Source organism: Pan troglodytes, chromosome 2 (genome assembly GCF_028858775.2).
Source record: "Pan troglodytes isolate AG18354 chromosome 2, NHGRI_mPanTro3-v2.0_pri, whole genome shotgun sequence".
Lineage (NCBI taxonomy): Eukaryota > Metazoa > Chordata > Mammalia > Primates > Hominidae > Pan > Pan troglodytes.
This window is the reverse complement of record NC_086015.1, coordinates 46925069-46950390: the sequence shown is the minus strand read 5'-3', so window position 1 is coordinate 46950390 and position 25322 is coordinate 46925069. Positions and strand designations below refer to the sequence as shown.

Below are 25322 nucleotides of genomic sequence, written 5' to 3'. Positions count from 1 at the left end.
TTAAATGGGTAAATTGTATTTAAATATAATTTGTATTTAAATATAATTGTATTTAAATATAATTTGTATTTAAATATAATTGTATTTAAATATAATTTGTATTTAAATATAATTGTATTTAAATATAATTTGTATTTAAATATAATTGTATTTAAATATAATTTGTGAATTATATCTCCACAAAGCTGTTTAAAAAAGGACATGAGAGCCTGCTTTGTACATCAAAATGAGTTATTTTAATGAATGAAAAACATTAAATCTACCAGTCTACAGAAAAAGAAAATGTGTATTTGACATCGTTTAAGGTGGCTCTTACATCAACTCCTTACTTGGAAAACTGGTATTTAAATGTCAAGAATTAAGCTTTTCTCCTGTCTTCCCAGCATTGACGATTTCGAAAAATTTTTGATACTATTCTACGTAACACTGCTTTAGCTAAGTAAGTATATCTTCTTAGTTCCAAGTATCCTAGAGAGGAGGAAAATCATAACAACTGTAAGCTTAAAATATTTCAGTATAAAAAAATTATTTAAAATTGTTAATATATTAGTTCTCATGAAAAACAAAAATAAATTTTTCTACTTGTTCTGTTGGTCAGTGAACAAGATAATACTGCACCAAGTTTATCAATTTTGTAAAACTGGAGAAACTGGAAAAAAATGATCACAAATAACCAGTAAAGTATGTAGAAAAACTGTTCTACATATCCCCAAGGGATAAAAGCATCCCAGTGTGTGAAATACAGAAGCAGAGTGTTGTGTACTACGCTTTAAAGGGATGGGAAGCTATGAATAACACACCGGTCAGAAAAAATGTGATCGAGGATCCCAGTGTACTCCATGATGCTGGGCACAGAGAACACACACCTTTCATTTTGATGAAATGAAGGCAAAGGAAGAGACAAAGCTGGAGAAGAACCCTCTTGCTTAACTCACCTATCCAGCCTGCTCTCCAGTCATTCCTGCTTAGGACTCCCTGCGGCTGGGTGAAACAGGACTCTTTCCCTTGCTCCAGATGAGAGACCAAAGCTGGTTTGGAAGTGGGTGGCACTGCTCGAAAAGAAGAAAACATAACACAATAATGAGCATAGTCATAGGGGTCAAATTCAAGCCTGTGGCTGCAAGAACAAGCAAGGGAGGTGAGGAGAGTAATTCCCGGGTGAGCTATACGAGAGGTACCCTAAAGAGGTACCGGGAGGGAGCCTGGGAAGAAGAGTCAGGATGGTTCTTCCGAGGAAGCCTGAAATACCCTGGAAGGCATATTTCTATTTAAAGGGCAACAAGGTTTTTTACCTTCTTTGTCAGAGGATGAAAATCTCCCGCTATGGGAAAAAGACAAATGGCTCCTAGGAGTAACTCCCAGAGGGAGACAAAGTGGCTGCATTCTCTTAAGATAAATTGGAGGTTCAATACTAGGCTAAGGGTATCAAGATATAGCTCAAGCCCTACTGTACTCAGAATCACCTCTGAGGCAGGTAGGGAAGGAGGGTAGCTTTTACGCTAGAAAAAGAAGGAAAGCCTTTCGCAAGTCAATAGACACCAGGGCTTTCTATACCTGGCAACCTTTGACATCGCTATTTGGGGTCAGCTAATAATTATAAAAGAGCCCTTCAACCTGAGGGCCCAAGCAGAAACCAGCAGCAGAGAGGCCTTACCTACAAAGGCCACAGCCTCATAGTTCTCCAGCATCACATCCCTGTACAAGGCCCTCTCGGCAGGCACCATGATGGCCCATTCCTTCGTAGTGAAGTACACAGCCACGTCCTCAAAAGCCACTGATTCCTGAAACGACAAGTTCCTACTTTCCCAGACCTCAGTACTTTGGTGATGGTCAAATCTGCCAATGAGAGACCTGAGAAGGGCATCTACAAATGATACGTATTCAGTATTGGGTCCTTCACGTGCCTACAGAGTTTTTGTGTAAAATTTAGGTGTGGAGGAAGAAGATGCAGAATTAAAGTAGCCAGTCAGAGTTCAGCATATTTTCCCAGTGAGAAACAAGTACACCTCCGCTATAAGCTTCTAAACATGTGACCTCCACAGACACTGAAGCTGCTGCATAGAAGCTGGGCTTGGGCCCGATCACAGAAGTGCACTTGTGGAAGGAGAACTGACCCCTGAACATAGCTGTCAGCTTAGCTCTAAGCCCCTCCCTAATTTGTATATATCCCAGTGATTATTTGGGTTACTCATATTACTCCATTTTCCAATTCTACTTTCATTCTAATCCTTCTTTCTTGCCTGTCTCCTTGCCCACTACCCCAAGCACAAAGCTCTCTGATCAGTCAATGAACTCCCACCCGCAGCCTGTCTTCATGCAGAGGTAGTGAGGTTAGAGAAACGTAGGAAAATACTGCTTACTTGAGAAAGGCTAGGGTCTAGACCAACTTGGTGCATAAGGCTCAAGATAGGCCTAAAAAGGTGTCTATTTCAAGTTTTTAAGCCCTGGAGTCAAGCTCTGTATTTCAGAAATAGAGCTCTAGTGGAAATGGTCTTAACATGGAGTATGAGATTAAGGGAACCTATGAGCCAAGTGCCAAAGAATGTTTTGTCAATTACCATTTTTATGTATTTTTAATTACCTTGGAGAAAAGCCCTCCATGTTACGTTGTGTTGCAAAATTCCATGTAACTCACCAACAGTGAGTGTCATGGAATACTGGTTCAGACAGAAAATTCAACTAATAGAACTGAATAGGGATTTTAAAAACAGACACAGACATATATGTTCACCAAATGTATGACAAAGTAACTAGAGCAATTCAGTGGGTAAAAGACAGATTTTTCAATACATAATCCTGAATCAATTGGATATGTATATGGGGGGAAAAAGAACTTTGACCCATGCCTCACACCTTTAATTTGAGATGAATCACACACCTAAGTATAAAGGTAAAACAATAAATCTTCTAGAAGAAAACACAGAAGAACATCTTGATGATGTCTGAGTAAGAAAAGATTTCTTATACAAAACAAACTGATATACTGGACTTCATTGAAAGTAAAATCTATAATCAAAAGATACCATTAGGAGAGTGAAAATGCAAGCCACTGATTGGGAGAAGTTACTTAATAACACATATGTCTGACAAAGGACTTACAATAAATAAGAAACAATACAACTTAGGAGGAAAAAAGGTACAGTGTAATAAAAAATACGAAAAAATATCTGAACAGGGAGTTCACATAAGAGGATATGCCAATAAACCTATGAAATGGTGCTCAGCATCACTGCTTACTAGAAATGAGAAGATTTTTTAAACCCCAATGAGATACTGCAAACGAGTGACAACAAGTATTGGTAAGGATGTGGAGCAACTGTACACGGCTGACAGAAATATAAATTGGAATAATCATTTTGGAAAATTGTTGGGCAGTATCTACTAAACTAACCAAATGTATATATACCCTATGAGCTAAAATTTTACTCACAGAGACATACCCAAGAGAAATAAGCATCTATGTCCACAAAAAGATAAGAATGTTCACTGCATTCTTATTCATGGTAGCCCAAAATGGGAACAACCAAAAGTCCATCCACAATAGAATGAATAAAATGTGCTATTATCACAAAATGAAAAACTACTCAGTAGTGAAAAAGAACAAATCACTGCTGTGTGCAACAACGTCAGTGAAGTTCACAGACATAACGTTGAGCAAAAGAAGGCAGATACAAAAGAATGCATGTTTAATGATTCCACTTATACGAAGTTCAAGAACAAACAAAACTTTCCCATGGTAACAGAGGTCAGAATAGTGGTTAACTTTGGGATGAGCAGTGGATTGCTTGGGAGGCAGTATGAAGGGGCCTTTTGGGGTGCTAATAATGTTCTATGTGTTTCTATGAGTGAGGTCATACAAGTGTACATAGTTCTAAAAAGTGAGCTATACTGTTAAGACTTGTGTTGTGTAAGTTAAACCTCAATGAGAAATGTGTGTGTGTATATATACACACATATATAAAAGTATGTTTTATATATGTAAATGTGTAATATAGATATTTTTATGTATGTATCTAATAAACACATATGTATATACACACAGGGATATGTACAGAGATAGAAAAAAACAGCTCACCTGGGGCCTGGTTGTTAAGGACACAGCTGTCATCATCTGACCTCTTTTATTCCTTTCTGGGTAAAGGTAAAAGTCTCAGGTGCTGAAGGTAAAGAAAAAAAACATTAACGATAATAACTTTATTGACCATAAGTCCTACATACAACCTCTGACCCATCTGTTTTGAAGGCTATATCAATAACCGTTCATTAGTTATTGCTTATTATCAGTCTCACAAAGGCGAGATAGCAGGCATACAGAGAAATGCAAAAAGGAGGTAGAATCTTCCAAGGAATGAGTGATGAAAAAGTGGACTGAGAAAACTATAATTTCAGCTAATCCATAGAATACATCACAGGACAGGAAACAGAAAAGGAAACTAAGATAGACAGTGGACAGAGTGTTATAGGCGGAAAAGAAAGTTGGAATTCTAAACAGTTAAGATCCCTGAAATCCATACAGTACAGATAAGAATGAGTTATGTAGTACAGATAGGAATGAGTTATATAAAAGAAATCCATTAAACACTGTAAGACCTCAGCATGTTTTTCCTCCTATGCCACTTAATATTAGAACAAGACAGTTTCTATGACTGAAGTAATGAAAGTTGAACAGACTTTGAAAATAGTTATCAGAAATATTTTGATGTCTCCCTACTACTATTTTTCCCCTAAATACAAGATACTCATTCAGTTTTATAAAGGTGTTTGGAGTGGGTGATGAGAAAGAAAACATTACCATATTAAAAGAATCCATCAACTTCATAACATGTCCCAAATACTTCAAGTTCCAAATGTTATAGTATAAGGAAACAAAACAATTTCATTTCTAAACTAGTTCCAACTCTCATTCTGGGTCATTTAATTAGTTCATCATTAGGAAGTAAGTCTTTTGCCTTTCAAGAGTGAATCATCAATATTTATGCATTAAAGACAACACCTGAAATACAAAGAGCTGCCAACAGTTGGATCAGAGATACTCAAAAAGCATATAAACAAACACATAAAAGTGCATGTACTCATAGACCTTAAAAACAACTTCCATTCCAACTCCATATCTGCAGTTTGCTGTAAGTCTTAGGGTACTGCAACAGCATCAGACAAAACACTATAAAGCCAGTGCACTGCCCCTCCCTCCAATGACTCTTCTTAGTGAATCCAGAAAGCCATTCAGGAAGGTAGAGGAAGCTGAAGGTGTCAGAGAACCAGCTGTCAGGAGACGCCAGAAAAGGCATCTTGGAAGTTAACAGGGAGTCCAGTAAGGAGAAATATTTATGAGTGTAAAGAGAAGTACTTTAAAAGAAAACACAATGTAAACCTACACAAGTAATGCTGCTAAATTCATGGATGGTTTCTGTCCAAGAAAGGGTAACAAAAGCAGTGATTCATACTAAGTAAATAGTTAACCCTTGTAATTGTGGAATCTAACTCTCTAAAATCATGATACTGTCATTGTATCGGCAGTAAATGTCCCTTACAGTGGATACTTAATAGGATTAGCGTATCAAACAAAAGGACTTAAGCAAAAAGGTCTAATCTGCACAGCTGACAATCTGTGAAAGGGAAATCATCTGGAAATAGAACTACAACAGAGGCCACCCTACAAAACACAAAACACTCCCTATGGAAGTGTCTTCCTATGGGGAAAGCTATGTGGAGATGAAGCATAAATAACAAGCCACATTGGAGAACAAATCACACTCCCAACATAGTTGACTAATGGCAGGGACATCGAATGTTAACCTATGAACCTTGACAATTAAATTATGACAGTGGAGTAAAAGTTCAGAGAATCTAAAGAAAAGAATATAATGAACAATGTTAAGAGGTCAAGAAATCTTTCGACATCTCCAATCCTGTACATAGGAAACTATGTTAAACACTGGACACACATTAGGTGCATGACGGATACGATTAGTCTTTTTAGATTTAACATTCTTATGAGCAGGGCTCCATATTTTCCAAAATGGGACATCCTGGGGACGGGTAGGGAATACAATTCGGTATTCTCAAATTTTTGGTTGCTCTATGACAGTAACAAGTTTCAAGACTGGTGTACACTATGGCAGGCGAAAATAACTGATCACCAACTGATTTTCAGGGACCAACTGAAAACGTGGAAACTGACAAGCTGGGGGGAGGGTTGGGGTTTCCGCATCCGGGGCAAAGACAAGGGGGCTGGAGCGACCGAGGGGCATGTTCTGTTGATAGAAGGTTCTGGAGTGTGGACAGTTAAAACTTTTTGTGGGCTTCGAAGTTAACATGCGAATGTGTGTCAGTATCCGACTCTGAGTGGGCCACGGGCTGCCCTGGGTACAGGGAAACGAGGGGGGTGGGAGCCTGCGGCCCGCGTTCCAGGCCTCTGCCAGCGCCGCATCTCGACGCTACAGAGCCAAGCTCGGGGATCGGCATGAGGACCCCATACCAGCAGTAGCCACACCCGCCTCCCTCGGGGCTGTTTCCCGTCCTCCTCAGACCCGCTCACCGTGGGCTCCTGGCGGCCTCTGCAGCTTTTCAGCAAGCAGAGATGGTGGGCGCCACTCGCCGATCCTCACAAACCAAAACCTCGCGCGACAAAAACGAAGGCGGCCCCGGAAGTGCGTCATCACACTGACTGGTGAACCCACACACTCTCTGGATTTCTCTCTAGGACTCGTGGAGGACCCCACATCTTGGTGCTTCCCTCCTAATTCCCGTGAGGAAAAGGGCACGCTGGCGAGATAGGCTCTTGGCGTTCCTCCAGAGCCCAGTTCTGAGTTGAGGCACCTTGCTCATGACGCTGCATCATCGTACCAACCTTGAATACTGGCATCCAGTGCCTTTATTACTGTGCTACAATAACTGCAACTACAAGTCTTACCCAGAATATGCAAGAAAATGTGAATGGTTATACGTTTTATTGATCTTGTTAAATTTAGCATTTGGATTGTTATAGCATAATCAACGAATCACACATTATACAACCAGGACTTCTCTTGAATTGCTGTAATGATTGCACTCCTAGAATGTGATGTCTTTCGATGTTGCTGACGCCTCTCACTTCCATACATTACCACTGGCAGAGAGGATTAGCAATGGACCATGGGCAAAGTGAGAGCAGTCAGTTTACCCAAGAAATATTCATCCCCTGTCCAGCAGAGCTTAACACTGTCCCAGGAAAACAGCATGACTACATCAATCAGAGGTAAGAAAGGATACCTATCATGATGAAAAACCTGTTGAAAGCACTTAGAGGAAATAGGTGTGGCCACCCCAGAGAACTTCCTGACATGCTGTGCCAAAGCCTGTGGAGAAGGTAGAGTAACTGCTTTGATGCCAACAGCGAAGGGTGTGAAGAATAAGGGACATTTGCTCCCACCTCCATTGTCCTTGGGTGTTGTGTATCACATGCAGTATCACTGTAGGAAGACAAATGAGCACAGGCTGACACAGGGGCCCACACATGCAGCTCACATCTGCTGCAGGGGTTTGCAGTCGTCCCCTCATAGCCCAGAGCCCTGAATTCACCCTGTGCCTGGCATAAGTGAGAGCCACCCAAAGTCACTGCCGTTCTGGTAGCTCAGTCTCTTTTCTTTATTTTTCAGGGTTTTTAAAAGTGTGATTCTTTTTGAAAAATCAAGAAATTCACCTTCTCACGATGTAGAAAACTGAAAAGCGCATGGCCTCACCCTTACAACAACAAAAAACAGCCAGATAATCTAAAATTTTCTCTTGAACACATCAGAAAGCTAAGATCTGGGGGCAAACGACTTAATCTAAAATCTGATGTAAGACAGGCACTTTCAAGAAGAGATGGTTGTAAGCACTTGTTTACATAGGACAGATGCCATTGGATGCCATGTAAGCTGTTAAGGAGAAATCAGCTAAAATGTTTAATGAATTGCTGAGGTCCAAGTGTTGGCTAGCCTGAGAATATAGAGACTACAGAACTCCTGTGAACCACAGACACAAGCAGAATTTCCACCCACTTGTATATTCTTCTCTATGGACATCATCAAATGTGTGCACACACACATACACACATACAATTGAAGGTAAGGCAAGAAGAATCTTATGAAAACCTCCCCCCTAGAAAAGACATGAATCCCCATCCAGGTCCTTCTCTCCTATTTCCCCTACAGAACAAAAGCCCTAAGCCTCTGAGGATGAAAAAGCAAATCTTGTCACCCTTAGGGACTGGTTAAGATCCAGTGGAACTGAAGGGAATACAGAGAACAAAAAGCTCTCCATTCACAAAATAGCGGTAGAATTGCATCCTGGTTCCAGACCATGGAGGTGTCCTACAGCTGAGGATAGGGCAACATCACTTAATAGACCCCACACTTAAGTCTCAGAGACACAGTACCTACCTAAGATTAAAGCTGAATCACAACAGAAAATGCCATCCCTTCTACCACCATCAAAATATCAAATGCTGAGTCAATAAGAACAGCAATCTACTGCTAAAAGAAGGATAAAAACATGGAGAAAGACCCCTCTCTGAGGTACAGGAATGAAGGGAAGGCCTAAAGGTAAGAGTGGTGCAAACATTGAGAAAATCTCCTTTAGCAAACCATCCCACACACTAAACTTAAGGTAATACTAGAAGAATTTGAAGCCTGTGGATAACCATAGCAACAAAAACATCTAAACACAGTTTAACTCCTGATTAGATCAACTCAAGCCTTCACAATAAAGATCTACCGAAAGAAAAAGTATGCCTGTTTCATTTTTGCCTTAGCCGCTATACGTATTTGTGTGTATGTATGTGTATGTGCATATATGGGTGTATACTATATGTGTATAGTATGTGTATATAAATATATATACATACACGAATATTTGGATACAGCCAGAGAAAAAAGACACATTACATACAGAGAAACACAAATAAGAATTATAACCAATTTTGCATCAGAAACCATGCAAGCCAGAGATAATGTAGTAACATCTTTAAAGTGCTGATAGTAGGTCAGAGAAAGGTCAGGAACTTGTCAACCCAGAATTTTATATCCCGCAAAAATATTTTTCAATAATGCAGGAGAAATAAAGACTTTTTCAGATAAACCAAATTCATTGCCACCAGATCAGTACCATAAAAAATGTTAACAGGTATTCTTCAGGCAGAATGAATATGATACCAGACAAAAACTTGGACGTACACAAAGAAATGACCTCTAGAAATGTCAAGAAATGAAAATAAATATAAAATTTACTTTTTTCTTATTTAAAAATTTCTCTAAAAGATAAGTCACTGTCAAAAGCAAAAATAATATCAAGGTACTATGTTAATACCACATGTAAAAGTTAAGACATGACAAAAAATAGCACAAATGTTGGGAGAGAAGGTTTGGCAGTTTGTGTTGCAAAACCCATACACTACATGAGAAGTGATATTATTTGGAAATAGACTCTAATTATAGATATATATTGTAAGCTCTGAAAATATGCATTAAACTTTTCAGTAGAAATAACAAATCAATTATGGGGGTAACACAGAATCACAGAAAATCCTCAATTCAAAAGAAGATTTAAAAGAGAGAGAGAGAAAAAAAAGAACAGATAGAACAAATACAAAACAATTAGCAAATGATAGATTTTAATTCAGTCATATCAATAATTATATTAAAAGTAAGTGCTCTAAACACACTAATTAAAAGACAGAGGCCTGGCACAGTGGCTCACGCCTGTAATCCTAGCACTTTGGGAGGCTGAGGTGGGCAGATCACAAGGTCAGAGGTTCAAGACCAGCCTGGCCAACATCGTAAAACCCCGTCTCTACTAAAAATACAAAAATTAGCTGGGCATGATGACGCGTTCCTGTAATCCCAGCTATTTGGGAGGCTGAGGCAGGAGAATTGCTCGAACCAGGACCCAGGAGGCAGAGGTTGCAGTGAGTCGAGATCACACCACTGCACTCCAGCCTGGGCAATAGAGCAAGACTATGTCTCAAAAAAAAAAAAAAAAAAAGACAGAGAATGTAAGATTTGATTTTTTTTAAAAAAGCAAGAATCAACTGCATGCTGCATACAAGAAACATGCTTTAAATATAAACACATAGAAAATGTTAAGTAAAAAGATGGATGAGGTTCTAGGTAAGATATAATTAGCCTATTCTACCTAGTTGTTTCCATTAAATGCAGGTCTAAACCTTGGGTAGGATGCATACAGTAGGTATTTGACTCTGAAAGGTAAATAGGAGCAAACTGTTCGAGGAGGAACAGAAGTGAAAGTACCACAAGATTGACAGTGAGTTTACCATTTTTTTCTTCTCATATTCCCTAGCCTGAACTATACATAGCCCAAATTCTGGAAGTGTGCATCAGCAGAGACAGAAGTAAGGGAGAAGCCCTCAAGTTCTATAATAGCTCAAGGCATGGAAAGGAGTCATCTGATGCTCCAGAAGAGAATAGAAATCCTCTGATTTCTTTTCTTTGTACTTCCATGCCCCAGTCCCAAGTAATCTGTGCTGGGGATAGAAGCAAGACTAATGGGTGTTGTCCAAAACCTAAAACTCAGAGAGAGTAAGAATCTTTCTCTCTGATCAGAGGAGCTGTGATCTCAAGAGGGTGAGAGAAACTCAAGCTGCTTTTTTTTGTTTCTCGGTCCTCTCACTGCTTACTGTGACCATAAGGGAGTAGCATACAGTTTCAATTGCAAAAAGTTTATAACAGAGAGGGCTAGATAAAACCTCAGCTTTCTACCTGGAGGATCAGAAAGGAGGGGCAAGGGCCAGGCACGGTGGATCACGCCTGTAATCTTAGCACTTTTGGAGGCTGAGGAAGGCACATCACTGAAGGCCAGGAGTTTGAGACCAGCCTGGCAAACATGGCAAAACCCCATCTCTACCAAAAATACAAAAATTAGCTGGGTGTGGTAGTGGGCGCCTATGATCCCAGCTACTTGGGAGGCTGAGGCACGAGAATCGCTTGAACCCAGGAGGTGGAGGTTGCCCTGAGCCAAGATTGTGCCACTGCACTCTGGCCTGGGCAACAGAGCAAGACTCTGTCTCAAAAAAAAAAAAAGAAAGAAAGAAAAAAAGAAAAGAGGGGCACAAATAGACCAGAAACTACTAGCGAAATTTCAGAGAAGGTTGAGGTCAGTAAAACAATTTGTTAAAGTTATTTATAAACTCCTGGGTTTATTCCTGAGCTACACATGCATGGATCTGACTCCAAACAGCATAGACAGAACTAAATATGGAATACATCACCTCCCAAGCCCCAGAATGGCCACTCGGTAGCCTGCACAGGGAACAGACATGGATAGTACTACAAAAAGTTTTGAAAAATGAACTGATATTAGGATTTAAAAAAATCAAAGAAAAATTGCCAGATTTTGCACCCTGAACCCAACAGGGTTGAATTACTGCTTTTTAAAAAATTAGCACTTATACTTAAAATTTAAACATGCTTCGAGGTCTCATAATATAGCATTCAAAATGCTTAGGATACAATACAAAACTACTTGGCGTACAAAAAAAATACCCAGAAAAAATATTGTTTCATTGAAAAACAAATCAACAGATGCTAATGTTAAGATGACACAGATGTTAGAATTATCTCAAAAAGACTTTAAAGCAGCTATTACAAAAATATTCAAACAATTAAGAGTGGGCACTCTTGAAATGAATGGAAAGACAGAAAACCTCACCAAAGAAATAAAAAACAAAAGAACCAAATGAAAATTGTAGAACAAAAAAAAAAAAAACAAAAAAACAAGAAACTCAGTGTATGAGCTCAATGGCAGAATGGAGAGGACAGAGGAAAAAAACAGTGAACTTGCAGATAGATTCACAGAAATTACCTAATCTGAAAAACAGAGGAAAAAAGATGAAAAATGCAAAGTGCCTTAGGGGCCTATGAGGACAACATCAAAAGGTCTAACATTCACGTCATCAGAGTCTCAGAAGGAGAAGAGAAAGAGTGTGGTGTAGAATGAATATCTGCAGAAATGAAGGCTGAAAACTTTCCAAATTTGATGGAAAAACATAAACCTACAGATTCAAGCTTAGTGAATTCCAAATAGGATAAACACAAACCCAGGCCTAAATACAGCATAATCAAACTACAGAATAAAAAATATTTAAAAGCTAAGCACAGTGTCTCAAGCCTGTAATGCCAGCACTTTGGGAGACCAAGGTGGGAGGATTGTTGAAGTCCAGGTGTTTGAGACCAGCCTGGGCAACATAGCATGATCCTGTCTCTACAGAAAAATTTTAAAAATTAGCTGGGAGTGGTAGCGTATGCCTGTGTCCCCAGCTATTCAGGAGGCTGAGGTGGGAGAATTGCTTGAGCCTGGGAGGTCAAGGCAGTAAACCATGATCTCACCACTGCACTCCAGCTTGGCCAACAAAGTGAGACCCCATCTCAAAAAAAGAAATGTATTTGAGAAAAAGAAAAAACTTGGAAGCAGACAGAAAAAAAAATGCATTATTTATAGGGGAACAATGATTCACATTACTCTAATTTTAAATGGAACAATATTTTTAAAGTGCTACAAGAAAAGAATTTAAATGGAACAATTTTTTGTGTGTGTTTTTGAGACAAGGTCTCACTCTGTCACCCAGGCTGGAGTGCAGTGGCATGATCTTGGCTCACTGCACCCTCCGCCTCTCAGGTTGAAGTGATCCTTCCACCTCAGCCTCCTGAGGAGCTGAGACTACAGGCATGCACCACCACGCCTGGTTAATTTTTGTATTTTCTGAAGAGATAGGGTTTCACCATGTTGGCTGGGCTGGTCTTGAACTCCTGACCTCAAGTGATCCACCCTCCTCAGCCTCCCAAAGTGTTGGGATTACAGGCATGAGCCACCATGCCTGGCCATAAATGGAACAATATTTTTAAAGTGCTAAAAGAAAATAAATGTAAACACAAAATTTTATGTTAAGTAAAAATATCCAAGGGCCAGGTACAGTGGCTCTTGCCTGTAATCCCAGCACTTTGGGAAGCCAAGGCCGGTGGATCACATGAGGTCAGGAGTTCAAGACCAGCCTCACCAACATGGCAAAACCTCATCTCTACTAAAAATACAAAAGTTAGCTGGGCATGGTGGCATGTGCCTGTAATCCCAGCTACTTGGGAGGCTGAGGCAGGAAAATCGATTGAACCCAGGAGGCGGAGTTTGCCATGAGCCAAGATCGTACCACTGCACTCCAGCCTCGGCGACAGAGCAGGACTCTGTCTCAAAAAAAGAAAAGAGAAAAGAAAAGAAAAGAAAATGTCCTTCAGGATATTTTTCAATGTTTTACTTTTTCAGGGAGGTCTTACTCTGACAAACATTTAAAAATAGCAAACCCAGGCTGGGCACGGTGGCTCACACCTGCAATCCCAGCACTTTGGGGGGCCGAGGCAGGCAGATCTCCTGAGGTCAGGAGTTTGAGACCAGCCTGGCCAACATGGTGAAACCCCGTCTCTATTAAAAATACAAAAATTAGCCAGGTGTGGTGGTGGGCACCTGTAATCCCAGCTACTCAGGAGGCTGAGGTAGGAGAATTTCTTGAACCTGGGAGGTGGAGGTTGCAGTGAGCTGAGATCGCGCCACTGTACTCCAGCCTGGGCAACAGAGTGAGACTCCGTCTCAAAAAAAAAAAAAAAAAAGAAATAGCAAACCCATCCCCAGCACTCACAACTCTTTTCCTTCAAGTATATGTGATTTATTCCTTTTGCTTATTGCCTTTTCCTCCTGACAACAATATGAACTCAAACACAGTCAATTCACTGTTCTGTCCTCAGCATCTGGCACTTAATAGGCACTTGTGAAATACTGTGTCACAATAGGCACTTGTAAAATACAGAAATATAGTGTAGGGTGACCACATATATAGTAGTCTGTAGACTATGTATTGTGGTCACCCCACAGACACAGTCTGGTCTCTCACCCAAAATTTGGTTTGGATGTCTAGATTTAAGACATCATGCTCACACCAAGCGGGTAGAAAAAGATTTACTACTCCCATAATGAGTAATGGCAGGCTCCCAAGCTGGTCTGAATGGCTTGAGAGAGCAGGGGAAAGGCTCTGGTTTCGGGTTCTATGGTGTTTGGAAGGTGGGGCTGAAGTGAGGGTTTCTCCATATGGGACACGTAAGGAAAGCAGCACCTGAGGTATTTTTTATCAGCTTGCCCAGATATGAAGCAGATGGAGAAAGAGGAGTGATGGGGCTTGAAATCTGTCAGCAATCAACATCAAAAATGGAGCCAGACTCCTTATTTCACTATGTAGCATGCAGTGTGGTCTTAGCATTTCCTGGTTATCTGGCTGCTGGGACAGACTAATAAGTGTCTAGTAAACTCACATACACTCACCAACTATCACTGTATCTACTCACCCCAGTGCAGGGAAGCCTGAAGGCTATGGCAAAATCTGAGGCTAACACGTTTGAAAGCTCATTAAACATTTCCAAAAATAAATGGGATCACCTCTCTCCATACTCCTTTTGTCTATATATACTGCCAAAGTGAAAACCAAACATTACCAATTCCTTGCTCAAACACACTCAGTGCCTAATTCAGTTTCTCCAATCCCTCACATAAGGATTCAGGACTCCACAGTATGTCCCAACTCATCTCCAACCTGACCTCCCTTACCTCCCTGCCCACACATTTCACTGCAGCCACACTTAAATTTCATCTGTGCCATAAATATGTTCCTGCCTGTGCCTGTTCTGTCTGCAATGCCTGCCTGCCCTTCCTTTCTTTCTATCCATATCCCCACTGCCAAATGTTCAGATGTACTTTCTCCATGAATCTTTACTAAGACCTACAACTAAATAACTTCCTTCCCCTAAATAAACCTATTAAAAACTCAACCTACCATCCCACTTACAGAAATTATTCTCACAGTTCCAGGCATTACAGACATTTGGTGCCTCTAAGAGACTTTTAGTTGTCCCTCAAAATGTTTTTCCCTTGTTGACAGAGATAAAACAACAAGAATAAAATCCTTGTATTTAACTGGTCAGGTGAATGTTCAGAATAAAGGCATTTCCCAGATGCCTTTGCATCTAGACATGGCCACAAAATGTGAAAACCAATGAGCATGTGAGTCAGGACTCAGCAATAGTGAGCTATCTTGGGCCACACACCCCTGTTCAAAATCTGCCATTGACTTTCCTTCATACTTACAGCAGAATCCAAAGCAATTACCATAGCCTAGTGGGTCCTGTATGACCTGACCCCTGCCTCTGTCTTTGATGTCATTTCTTCCTATAATAGTTTCCTGGGGCTGCCATAACAAATTACCACAGGCTGGGTGGCTTAAACAACAGAAATTTATTTTCTCACAGTTCTGGAGACTGGAAGTCCAAGATCAAGGTGCTGGCAGGGTTGGTTTCCTCTGAGCCCTTTCTCCTTGGCTTGCAGATGGCTGCTCTCTTGATGTCTCTTCACATGGCCATGCCTCTGTGCATGTGCACTCCTGGTGTCTTTCTGTGTGTCCTAATCGCTGCTTCTTTTTTTTTTTTTTTGAGACAGAGTCTCTCTCTGTCACCCAGGCTGGAGTGCAGTGGTGTGATCTCGGCTCACTGCAACCTTTGCCTCCTGGGTTCAAGCAATTCTCCTGCCTCAGCCTCCTGAGTAGCTGGGATTACATGTGCCCACCACCACCTGGCTAATTTTTGTATTTTTAGTAGAGACGGGGTTTCACCATGTTGGCCAGAATGGTCTCCAACTCCTGAGCTCAGTTGATCCTCCTGCTTCAGCCTCCCAAAGTGCTGGGATTATAGGCATGAGCTACCGCACCCTAATCTCCTCTTCTTATGAGGACAACAGTCAGATTGGATTAGGGCACACTCTCATGGCCTCATTTTGATTTTATTACCCTTTAAAGGCCCTGTGTCCAAATACAGTCACATTCTGTGGTACCAGGGGTTTGGGCTTCAACATATGAATTTTTGGAGGACACAATTCAGTCCACCTCCCATACTCTGAACCCATCCCACTCCTAAGCATTGCCGTCTCAATCTCTCTCTCTCTCTCTCTGCTTACACACTGCAAGCATGCTCCCTCCTGCCTCAGGGCCTTCCTATTTGCTATTCCCTCTACCTAGAATGCTATGCTCTCACTCATCAACACATCTTGCTCCCTATCTTACTCTAGTCTCTGGTTCAAATGTTCCCTCACCGGAGTTTGTCTTTGACTGCTCTATCCCTCTCTATCCCCTTTACCTGTTTTGTTGTCCTTCATAGCACTTTCTATTACTTGGCATAATAATTTATACATTGTGGGGTTCTCCCTGTGTTAAAAATATACCTGGGATTTGTTTTAATTGGTTATAGTAATTGACAGACAAAGAAACAACTGCCTTTGAAAGAATTTATTACATACAGCTCCCAAGAGGAGGGGCATGCCACACCATGCAGAGCCATATGGGAAAGAAGTGAAGCAAAATCATAGCAAAGGCCTTTATTATGTAGTGGCAGGAAGCTGTTAGGTGGCAATGTCCTCTATTGTGCAGGAAGTGAGACACAGATATTGGGGTCTACGGTTAGAGGTTTATAATATGATTTCACATGCCTGTGAAAGGCTTACTGCAGGAGATATAAACAACTTTGGCCTTTAGTTTGACCCTGTGATCAATGGATGCCAATTTATCAATTATATAATCTATAAATGCTCATTAGAACCTCTCACATTTTGATGTTTTGCCAATATATTCAAATATTAGTTCAATAAGGGATTAGATTCCCATATAACTGGTTTAGTTTGCTCTTCATGTATTTCCATGTCCTAAGGGCATCTCTTGCTGCCACCACTCTGTTTCCAGGCTTCATCCTGTCCTCTCAGGCCAGGTGCACTTCTGTGCATCTATCTCATCCTACCTGGGACCTCTCAAACGTCATCCTGCTGGTGAATACAAATGGATACATCTTCGCCTTTGGACACAGATTCAATGAAATGCCTCCATTGACTTACCTCAAAACTCAAGTGAACAGAAGTTTGAAGGAACCCAAGTTCACCTGAGGCCTGGCTATAAAGGACACAACTGTCAACCTTTGGGTTAATTCCTTTCATTGAGAAAAGTATGATTCTCATGAGCTAAAGGCAGTACATCAGCAAGACTGGACTGATCACAACTCCTGAATAGAACCTCTACCCCAGGCTCTATTTTAACATTTAACATTGTACATTGGTAGCATGACTCTATGCTCACAAAAGGGAGATAACAGGCACCCATCAGAATGCTGAGGTGAAGCACAGATGAATCTAGGTAGAAACCTGAGAATACTGTAAGTTCCATGGATCCAGACCCATAATCACAAGATCACATGATCACAGGAGAGGAGACTGGGGGAGTCAATGGATAGAGGATTTATAAGCCAAGAAAAAAAAATGGAGCCCCAAACTGTGAAATCCAAGAAGGGGGTCATGTGAACCCCAATTTATAGCCAGTTTTTCAGAAGAATAAGTGACAACCTACTACTTGTGATTGGCACTTGAAGTGGGAGGCAGTCATGTGGGAGTTAATATGTAGGAACTAACCCTACTCTGGGTAGTGTTGAATTGAATCAAATCATAGGACATCTAGTTGGTGTTTGCTGGAAAACTGGTTGTTGGTGGAGTGAAACCCTACATATTTTGGTGATCAGAGGTGAAGTGTTGTGTTAAGTGGTATGAGACTGGGAAAAACACTTTGGTTTTTCCTGTCTCTCACAGAATTAAAGTTTCCAAGAGAAGCATCAGAAGAGTGGAAGGTTGGGACCAGCAAACCACAAGCCCTAGGCCCCAAACTAGGGTCAAGTGGAAAAGCAGGGTATAATAGTGAAATGGCCCTCCTCTCCACTTCTGCAGCTCCAGTGATGCTGTTCCTACTCATTGTCACACTGGAATGGTTGCAGGATGAACACGATCCTCTGGAAATGGAGACATCTTCTGAAGGTAGAGGAAACTGCAGTCTTCCTGCCCCCGACTGCCACTCGCAGAGGTTGGGAATGTCAGCCTCCTCCAACCCAGTCTTTTCTATGGTATTTTCCTTACTTTGGGGGGGGGACTGTAATGTTACCTATCTTTTCTTTTACAATATTGGGGGTGTTCCACCCCCACCTTAATGACCACAGGTATGCGCACAGGATGGACAGGTGAGTGGCAGCTCCCCGACCCCACTCTCCTCCCAGTTGGGGCTGGGGCACATGGACCAAGGGCCCCATGCAGCTGGCTGGCCAGCATTCCCTGCCACGCACCCACAGTGTCTTCCCCTCCCCCAGCCGAGGTGTGCAGCTCAGTCCAACAGCAATAAAATATTTCTCTCCCTGTTGGAGAAACCCACTGTCATAAGAATAAGAGGATATTCCCCCAGGTATCTTTCCCACCCTGCACTTAAGCTGTTTTTTGTTTTTGTTTTTTTCCTTTCTCTACCCTGTTGGCAGTTAACACAGCCCTGTACTTAAGCTGTTTTTTTATCTTTCCTCTACCCTGTCAGGAGTTAACTTTTATGCAAGAGGATTTTTTTTCCTTTTAGAAGACATTTTACTAGGCCGGGACCCAAATTCACAGGACACCCTTTTTTCTCCCTTGTTGGAGGAGGGCTCAATTCCACAGCTTCACCTTAGTATTTGGCTTATGCTAAGGAGTTCATGTAACCCCTGAGACATATTTCTGTCCCAAACTCAATTCCAAGCTTATAAACTTGAAGGCTACTGACAGCAGGGGGACAGGGTGTGCATAGGCAAGAGTGGACAATCCCATCACCTAGACCCCTGTTAACATGGGTGAAAGCCGCACTGACACCCATGGGCAGCACCCTTTCGTGGTCAGTGGAACTTAGGGATATACGGATGGAAGAAGTAAAGAAGGCCCTTGTTTCTTCTCTTCCTCACATACCCCAGGCATTTGCTAGGAAGAGAAAGGAACCAAGGACACCTGCTTCCCTCTTTCTAAATGAGAAGCCATTCATCTTCAATCTAGTTGGCTTGGAATTGAACTTGGGGGATGGGGACCCAGAAGCCTGGCATGCCGGCAAAAGGGTAAAAGTTTTTTTTACCAGTCAGGCCTTTGGCCTCCCTCTCCCTGTGCAAACCAGTAAAAGGAATGCTAAGGATCACTGTTTATATTCTCTGTAAAGTTTTGTTTAATGAAAAAGGATTTATGAGGTTAATCTTAAGCCGTAACCAACCTGGTGTGCTTTGCATGCCTTAATTGAGACTTGTTGGTTTGACCTGTGAGGTTACTTTTGATAAAGATCAAAAGCCAGAAATATTGGTTGCTTGGTATGGCTAAAGTCAGGTAATAAGGAATTTAAAAGGACTTTATTAAAGAGTGCTCAGCTTAATTAAAAGTGGATATCCAAGGCCGGGCACGATGGCTCATGACTGTAATCCCAACACTTTGGGAGGCCAAGGTGGGCAGATCACCTGAGGTCAGGAGTTCAAGACCATCCTGGCCAACATGGTGAAACCCCATCTCTACTAAGAATACAAAAATTAGCTGGGCCTGTAATCCCAGCTGCTCCAGAGACTGAGGCAGGAGAATTACTTGAACCCAGGAGGCGGAGACTGCAGTGAGCCAAAATCGTGCCACTGCACTCCAGCCTGGGCAATAAGAGGGAAACTCCATCTTAAAAAAACAAAAGTGGATATCTGAGATCTAGGTATATTTAAAAGGCCTTTATGTTTTTCTCTTCTTGGATCTTGTTTTGCTGGAAAAAGATTTTTTTTTCTGTCAACTGAATTATTTTTCTCCATTTTGCCTTGCCACCCTTAATGCATGCATGAGAGGCCCTAAGATAATCTCTAAAAGCCTGAACTCCTTGGGAAAAATGGAAAGGCAACACAGATTCCATTTTGGGAGAAACCTCTGTTTTCCTCATGAACCCAAGGAATTAAAAGCAGATAGATCCCTCTCAAAATCTGTTTTTGTCTTCTAGCCATAACTGTTTATTGGGCCCTGGAAACAGCATGATTTCCTGGCCATGCTCTTAAAGGGTCCACCCAGAGGCCAATAATCCAATTAGGAGATTGGTAAACAAAAAATCTTATAGCTACTGATCTTCTTCTGTATATGTAGTTATATATGTGTTGTGTTTGATGTCTATTAAAAAGAGCTCTAATTAACTGGCATAAAGAAAAATAAGTGCTTAGATCAAATATATTTTGAAGAAAAAGTAAGAGCTGTAATGCCTCCTAGTTCACGTGACTTTAATCTTTGAGAAATAAAAACAGTCTTAAAGATTATTGATAAAATATAAATGTCTTCAAAATGTAAATATGTGGTCTAAATTATGCAGTTTAGATACTAGGTTTGCTAAATGTTTTAAGGTTATGAAGTACTTCTTTGGCTTTTGAGAACTGTTCCACTTGCCTGCTTTACAGCTTGGTAAGGCCTGGGGACATATGGAATTAACCACTCCTCTCACTATACTGAAAAGAGTCAAGCCTGACCTGCCCCTAGAACATAAGTAAAACAACTTACCAGGTTTTACATTAAAGTTAAGAATTGCTAAGAGTTCGCAACCTACTCATCTGACAAAGGGCTAATATCCAGAATCTACAATGAACTCCAACAAATTTACAAGAAAAAAACAACCCCATCAAAAAGTGGGCGAAGGACATGAACAGACACTTCTCAAAAGAAGACATTTATGCAGCCAAAAGACACATGAAAAAATGCTCACAATCACTGGCTATCAGAGAAATGCAAATCAAAACCACAATGAGATACCATCTCACACCAGTTAGAATGGCAATCATTAAAAAGTCAGGAAACAACAGGTGCTGGAGAGGATGTGGAGAAATAGGAACACTTTTACACTGTTGGTGGGACTGTAAACTAGTTCAACCATTGTGGAAGTCGGTGTGGCGATTCCTCAGGGATCTAGAACTAGAAATACCATTTGACCCAGCCATCCCATTACTGGGTATATACCCAAAGGACTATAAATCATGCTGCTATAAAGACACATGCACACGTATGTTTATTGCGGCACTATTCACAATAGCAAAGACTTGGAACCAACCCAAATGTCCAACAATGATAGACTGGATTAAGAAAATGTGGCACATATACACCACGGAATACTATGCAGCCATAAAAAATGATGAGTTCATGTCCTTTGTAGGGACATGGATGAAATTGGAAATCATCATTCTCAGTAAACTATCACAAGAACAAAAAACCAAACACCGCATATTCTCACTCATAGGTGGGAATTGAACAATGAGAACACAAGGACACAGGAAGGGGAACATCACACTCTGTGGACTGTTGTGGGGTGGGGGGAGGGGGGAGGGATAGCTTTAGGAGATATACCTAATGCTAAATGACGAGTTAATGGGTGCAGCACACCAGCATGGTACATGTGTACATATGTAACTAACCTGCACATTGTGCACATGTACCCTAAAACTTAAAGTATAATAATAATAAAATAAAATAAAAAAAAAATATGAAAAAAAAGAATTGCTAATAGTTATTATTATAACATGTAATTGAGACTCCTGAAAATAGATTTACATGCAAGGTGTGTAAGAACAGTAAAATGTGTTTTTAGTAAAAGATTATAAGAAGGCATGGAAATGTAAATTTTTGCCTAGGGTTAAAGGATTGTTTTAAATTAGATAAGATAAAGCTAAAGGTTTAAACAAGTTATGGAAGGTTTCTAAAAGTTAATCTTGCAAAAGAAATTCTGTGTGTGAACATTAAATTCAAAAGGGTATTTATGGTTTTTCTGTACAATTGAGCATTGAAATAAAAGCACAACAAGGTTTTCTTAAGGCACTGATCTGCTCTTTAGTAAATTGTGTAAAAGGTTATAAAAGGTTTATAAGAATCTTACCTCATGGTCAAACTGGTTAAGATTTGATAGAATGGTCTATAAGATTTCATTTTTTAAATTGGGGTTGACATTAATAGTAAACAAATGCAAGGGTAAAATTTGGCTTTCTCTCTCTTGAACAGATTTTCATGTAATAGTAAAGGCTAAGGAAAGGTTTTTGCTTTTTCAAATGTTTGAGTTATCATTTTGGCAAAAATAATTACTTATAGTAACCTGGAATTCTATTTTTTTTTTCTTGAAGATGGAGTCTTGCTCTGTCACCCAGGCTGGAGTGTAGTGGCACCATCTCGGCTCACTGCAACCTCCACCTCCTAGGTTCAAGCAATTCTCGTGCCTCGGTCCCCCGAGTAGCTGGAATTACAGGTGCCTCCATCACGTCCAGCTAGTTTTTGTATTTTCAGTAGAGATGGAGTTTCACCATGTTGGCCAGGCTGGTTTCAAGCTCCTGACCTCAGGTGATCCACACACCTCGACCTCCCAAAGTCCTGGGAATACAGGCGTGAGCCACCATGCAGGGCCTGGAATTCTATTTCATAACATCAAGTGTTTTAAACATCTAATATATGTAACAGGCTTCCCAAAATCAAATTTCAGCTTCAAGGTTGTCTTTCTTACCCCTTGCTGTTGGATGCTACAGAGGGCCCCTGGAGCATCCAGAAGAGAGGTAAACAGGATTATTTGACATGTTTATGTACATGGAATTGCCAAAATGATGTTTAATCTTCATATTATATTTTAGTGAATATTAATATGTTCCAAAATTGTGTGGGATGTCTACAGTTCTAATGTCTGAGTATATGCTATCAATATCATAATTAAGGTTATTATGATATTGTATCAATATCATAATATCATAATTAAGGTTATTATGTTATTGTAAACCACAGAGATAACCAAATTTTCTTTGTCAATGTTTTTAACTGTATCTACCCTGGACATTTTGTCATTCATACACAATTGCCTTATTTTGATCCTCTTTGATAAAGGATCCTTTGATAAAGGATGATTTATAATCAGCCATAAGGCTTTGACAGGTGCTCTCAAATGCAGGTTTCTGATAATCTTAGAGATCGTGACATTGGAATAAAGGAAAACATGCAGGACTCATGAAGAGCTGAAATGTTCATGAATATCAAACAGAACAAGAGTTAACAGAATGTACTGAACTAAAAGAAAACTGAAGTAATCTTTTTTAAAAGTTTTTGCTTGAAATATTGCTGTTCCTTGTTTTGTTTTCAGAGTTAAGGAAATTTATTTTGAGCCATTTACAGCCTTTAATAATTGAGTAAGGTATACTCCTGTGATCAAAATTTGGAGCATATTTGTTTCTCTCCTACTTGCTTCTCCAGAATTTGGAAACTAGTTGCAAGTATTCTTAATTTATAGCAATACAGTTTTTTGCATCAGTGCAATAAGAATCACTTTCTTTTGCAACAGGACACAATTGGAGAAACTGGTTGTTTTACCAAGGCTTTGATTGGAAGGGTATGCTTCCCTTTTAGGAATCAAGCTTGACTTAACAGAGCCGATAAAAGCCCCTTGGGAAAACTGAGTTCATACCTTGTCTACACAGTCCCCATACAGGTTTCCTAACCTGCAGTAAGTAAGGAATGTCATATTCTAAAAGGCCCAGGAACCCCATATTCTTGGGACCCCAAGAAGAGAGGAATTCACCCAACTCATAGGTATTTGAGGGTACAAACTCATGGCTGGGCTCAGCTTTAAAAGTCCTAAGATTCCTTGCAGAACAGAATTCCATCAAAACCAATTTAAAAAGCCTACGTAAACATAATTATTCTTGCTGCACTTTATGGAAATAATCAGACCAAATACAAGACTAAAGTTTATTTTGCAAACAACTCAGTCCTATCAAGATTTATTTTTAACAAAAATGAGAACTGGAGAGAAATTATGTTTCAAGACTTATACATTTGTCATTAGATTTTAGACTCATTCGTTGTTTTTAAGTTTTTGCCCACATTTTAAACTAACACTGCTTATTCCTGTGAACCAACCAGCAATCTCTGGCTGCAGCTCAGAAGCAGCAAAAGGGATGAGTAATGTAAAAATCTGGATCAATATTCTAGTTCTGGGCAATTACCCTGCAAATCCTGCCAGATGATTGGACTAAATAAGGTGCCCATAACCTGGAGGTTTCTTTTTTGGGAAAATAAGACCAAGGGAGCTAACGAAAGCCAAGCCCCAAACACCCCAATCTTAGCAGGCATAACTATAGCTACCAGTTATCTGGGTGTGTCAGCAGCCTTAGGATTTTTTTTAGCTGTCCTTACCATCCCCGCTTTGTTTCATTTTGATTGTCTTCTAATAACCTGGTTTGTCTCTTCTCACCTTCAGGCCATTGAACTCTGAACGTTCATGCAATTGGAACCTCAAATGATGGCCACCTTTTACCAGGGACCCTTAGATAGGCCTCTGAGGGAGATCTCACTGCTATTTTCCCAAAACAGTGCCCCCATCAGCAGGAACCAGTTAAGATCGATCACTACCCTTATCCTTATCCTTATTCTAAGTTAGATGTACTTCTTTAGAGGGGGGAATGATAGAATCAGGAGACAGCCAAATGCTGCCCAGGTCATTGTGCACAGGGGGATTGCCTAAACATGCCCATGATGAAAAATTCCGTTCCTTAACACATACACAGTAAGGGAAATAATGTGGAGTGGCTCAGACTAAGGGCCTGCCTGCACACTGGGAGAATGGGGTGTAGCCACCAGGAATTCATGCAGGGGGAGAAGACTAGGCTCTTCAGCTCATGTGTGGTGGCCTGGTATTCAGTTTAGTGAGATGGAAAACCTGCATGCAGGACCCCTCTTTCTGTTGAGAGTTTTCCTTTTCACTTAATAAATTCTGCCCTCCTCACTTTTCAATGTGTCCCTGTGACTAATTTTTCCTGGTCATGAGACAAGAACCCAGATTTTAGCTGAACTAAGGAGCAAAAATTCCTGCACTAATGGTATGACTTAAAGCATCACTTAGTAGTATGCATGAAATTAACCTTAGGTCATGAGAGCCACCTATTTATTATTTTTATTTTTTTGAGATGGAGTTTCACTCTTGTTGCCCAGGCTGGAGTGCAATGGCACAATCTCGGCTCACTGCAACCTCCACCTCCCAGATTCAAGCAATTCTCCTGCCTCAGCCTCCTGAGTAGCTGAGATTACTGGCATGTGCCACCACACCTGGCTAATTTTGTATTTTTAGTAGAGACGGGGTTTCTCCATGTTGGTCAGGCTGGTCTTGAACTCCCAATCTCAGGTGATCTGCCCACCTTGGCCTCCCAAAGTGATGGGATTACAGGCGTAAGCCACTGCACCCAGCAAAAGCCACCTATTTAGATGCTCAACTTCCAAGCAACTGAGATGAGATAAAACTGAGAAGCTTATGAGACTACTGAGCAAGAGGAAAAGGTGACACTGAGGAGCTGTATGAGAAAACAGTGATTTCAAACACAAGACAGTATTAGTGTGGCTAAGTTGCAAATAACAGAAAACTCAACTCTAAC

General features: G+C 40.6%; 1 protein-coding gene across 2 annotated transcripts; it reads right to left on the bottom strand.

The window, feature by feature from the left end:
* Positions 1-213: 213 nt before the first annotated feature.
* Positions 214-6628, bottom strand: KRBOX1 (KRAB box domain containing 1). Of its 2 annotated transcripts, none has more exons than XM_003309744.3 (5): positions 6539-6628; positions 4076-4157; positions 1655-1781; positions 936-1049; positions 214-468 (listed from the first exon to the last, which is right to left on the bottom strand). In XM_003309744.3, the coding sequence occupies exons 2-5, from the start codon at positions 4109-4111 to the stop codon at positions 359-361; spliced, it is 387 nt and encodes a 128-aa protein (XP_003309792.1). In that variant the 5' UTR covers positions 4112-4157; positions 6539-6628; the 3' UTR covers positions 214-358. The 2 variants fall into 2 exon arrangements, with proteins under 2 accessions (XP_003309792.1, XP_016796330.1); XM_016940841.3 differs by lacking the exon at positions 6539-6628 and adding an exon at positions 5946-6134.
* Positions 6629-25322: the final 18694 nt, after the last annotated feature.

Bases quoted from the DNA above. Each gene is read 5' to 3' on its own strand.
- KRBOX1 (XM_003309744.3), bottom strand. From the start codon at position 4,111: ATGATGACAGCTGTGTCCTTAACAACCAGGCCCCAG. The intron at 1,050-1,654 runs GTAAGGCCTCTC...CTTTTCGAGCAG, and splicing joins TGAGGCTGTGGCCTTTGTAG to TGCCACCCACTTCCAAACCA. The intron at 469-935 runs GTGAGTTAAGCA...CCTCCTCTCTAG, and splicing joins CTGGAGAGCAGGCTGGATAG to GATACTTGGAACTAAGAAGA.